We start from the raw sequence: 3,171 nt of genomic DNA on the forward strand, positions 1-3,171 counted from the left end.
GGGGGGGCCCATGCCCCCTATAGCAAAAACCCCTAAAAAAAAAAAAAAAAGAGGAGAGAAAGACACAGAGAGTCCATGTGATGACAAGGGCAGAGACTGGAGTACTGCATCTAGACAAGGAGGACCAGGGATTGCCAGAAGCCACCAGAGGCTTAGAGTGCAGTATGGAATAGATGCTCCCTCAGAGCCTCCAAAAGGAACCAACTCTGCCCACACCCTGGTTTCAACCTTCTATCCTCTGTGAGAGAATACATTTTGGAGAGGTTTCCTTTTTTTCTTTTCTTTTCTTATTTTTTTTTTCTTTTTTTGCTATAGGGCACGTGTGCTCGCCAGACAGAGAGAGACAGAGAGTCAGAAAGCGAGAAATCACCCCCCAGTGAGGATGGCCACGCCGCAATCCCTTCTCCTCCATTCTCCTCCTGGGATCTTGGGCACGCATGCACACGCGCCCGGTGTGAGTTTAAGCCACCGGGTCTGGAACTCGAACCGCAGTCGACTATGTGGGAATCCAGCGACATAGCCATTACGCTAACTGCTGGTCCCAGAATACATTGCTTTTTAAACCATCATATTCATGATGATTTGTTAACAGCAGCCCTAGAAGATTGATACAGGTAACAACTCTTGATTTGTACAAACATTTATCTCTTTTGCCCTGTGTAACTTCTGGATCTTCCCTGCTGCAAGTAGAGATTATGGGCCATGGGCATCTGCATTACCTGGTAGTTCATCAGAAATGCAGGTTCTCCCAGGCCAGTTGAACTAGAATCTGTACTTTAATGCAGTTCTGGTGATTCGCATGCCCAGAAATGGAGAAGCCTTGATCTTGACTACCATTCCAGTCATTCACAAGCCCTGGTTATTCCTCACTTGTTTCCCTGACCCAGTCCATTCTCTGCTCTACACTGCCCTTTTTCCACTTCTTCCTGTTCTCCACTCTGCACTGCCCTTTCCTGCTCAATGCCCCTCCAACCCTAGGGGATGCCTCTCTTGGGCCTTCCTATTCTTTAATTCCCCACTGGGCTTGGCCATGGAGGGTTGAAGAAAAGGGTGGTTGGGTCCTTCTCCCATGCTCCCTCCACAACTCCAGTTCCTTCCAGGCAGTCCCTCCTCTCTGACTTCAGCACTCATAGACCCATGACTGGTGTCTTCCCATCCCTTTGGCTCAGGGATAGTAATGGCTCCTGTGTTGCCAGTCTCTGGTGCCTCAGCACCCTGTTGCTCTCTCTCTCTTTAATTTTCTAGAGGGTGCATGTTCTTGCAAGAGAGAGAGAAAGAGAGAGAGAGAGAGAGAGAGAGAGAGAGACATGCCCAGGTCCCCCCCCCTCCCCAATGGAGATGGCCATGCCTCGATCCATCAGAAGTCTCCCCCCCCCCCAATGGAGATGGCCATGCCTCGATCCATTTTCCTCTGTTCACCTCTTAAGATTTTGGACATGCACACACACACATGCCCAGCATGTTTTTCAAGCCACTAGGTTGGTTACTCAAACTGTGCAGTCAGTCATGCAGGATCCAGCTGCCTTAACCACCATGCCATAGGATGTCTCCCCTATTGTTCTCTTAACCCTCCCTTGACTATCAAAACTAGTCCTCTCATTAATGACTTGCCATTGAAACCATCTGGGATGATTTTGTCTCCTGCCAGGACCATGACCACAGCTGGGCACCAGCGTCAGTTCTGGGCAAGCACTTGCAGAATGCTCAGCCTTCCAGTGATAGGAAAATGCCCTATCTTAATGACTGGTTATTAGAGCTGGCAAACAACTCATCCTTGAATGTAAACCAATCAATCCAGAATCCACACCTCGACCAGCCCTTCTGCAGGGCTCTCACACTATGGGTCACTTTCCATCTGCCCTAATCACTCCAGGGCCAGGTACTAGACAACTAGTCACAGCCCTATGACCTGGACCCCCTGAAATTGTTTAAACTGACCAATTATGAACCTTTTAACCCTACCTTTCCTGTTCCTTCCCATGGAAACCACAATAAAGGGCCTTTCCCGCCTCCTTCTCCACTCCCTCCTGACCAACCCCAATGTTTCTTCTATGGCCCTGCATGGAATGCTGTGCCCCTTTCTCTTGGGAACAGTGAGTAATAAGCTATCTTTTCAATGGCAGGTGTCTCCTGATTTGCTGGCTTCACTATAACTTATGTTTTCTCTTTGTATGCTATATTTAAAACACCCATCCCTGCATCCAGTCTGTATCCTGCTTCCATGAACACCACTGAACTAAGGAGTCCCAGCAGAAAGTGAACTGAGCCAGCCCCTCTCAGGCCTATTATATTCTTTATTACTGATTGTTTTCTCCTCAACTTAGTCCCAGGGACTCAGCAATAACTAGTCCTTTTCCAGCTGTTCACAGTCCAGCACTATTTTTCCCTGCAGGCAAGCAGGCAAGGCTGTGTTCACAGGTCCATGGGGATGGATACCTGAGCAGATGTGGCTCCACCAGCTTCTTCCAGTCGGTCACTAAGGTCTTCGAGGTCCCGGGACAGGTCACTGCGTTGTTTCTCCACCTGGAGTGAGATTGAATAATAATGATGGAAGCCACCCAGGGATCCTCTTTCTCTAGTATAAAATGTGGTAGTCACATCATGTCTCAGAGGTTGTTGGGGGTCTACACTTAGGAAGCCTTGCACCCTGCCTGCATCCTGCATGCTCAGTGAAGGACTCTGCTTCTCCCCATGCAGGGTGAACGCTGATGCTTATTCTACTCTTTAGCCCCACTTGGTTGACATTGGAGTTTAGGCATGTTTCTGGTCTCATCTCCATTCGGATCCCCTCCTCAAGAACTCCCTTCACTCTTTGCTGTTTCTAACACATATTTTCTCCTTTTATACGTTTGCACTTGTGAGAGTAGGTGCTATTTAAGTGCTATTTTACTCCTTTTGCCTCAAAATTCCCCCTACATCAGCCTGTTGAATTAATTTTGAGGTCAGGTGTTTCTTCCTCCATATGCCCCTGAAAGAACTTGCCACTCCTCTGGACTCAGCGGAGATAGCATTTTTGTGTTTACATCACCATTGATGTGATTTTGCAGTACAGTGCCTAGCACTCGGTAGGTACTCAAACAACAACTATACATTTTAACTAGACAGCTGTCCCATCAGTTGGTTTCCTCAGAGGGAGTTTCTACTTGTGGCTGGGGATGTGGCTGGGCGCCC

The 3,171-nt window shown here is 48.2% G+C and overlaps 1 protein-coding gene across 1 annotated transcript in view; it reads right to left on the bottom strand.

Annotated features, from left to right (window-relative positions):
* Positions 1–3,171, bottom strand: part of MYH16 (myosin heavy chain 16) — a 67,105-nt gene that overhangs the window by 25,517 nt on the left and 38,417 nt on the right. The window contains exon 28 of the mRNA XM_006150168.3: positions 2,437–2,523. Within this exon, the coding sequence (XP_006150230.1) occupies positions 2,437–2,523 (87 nt within the window). The remainder of the gene's footprint in view (positions 1–2,436; positions 2,524–3,171) is intronic.

Source organism: Tupaia chinensis, unplaced genomic scaffold (genome assembly GCF_000334495.1).
Source record: "Tupaia chinensis unplaced genomic scaffold, TupChi_1.0 Scaffold000279_1, whole genome shotgun sequence".
Classification (NCBI taxonomy): Eukaryota; Metazoa; Chordata; class Mammalia; order Scandentia; family Tupaiidae; genus Tupaia; species Tupaia belangeri.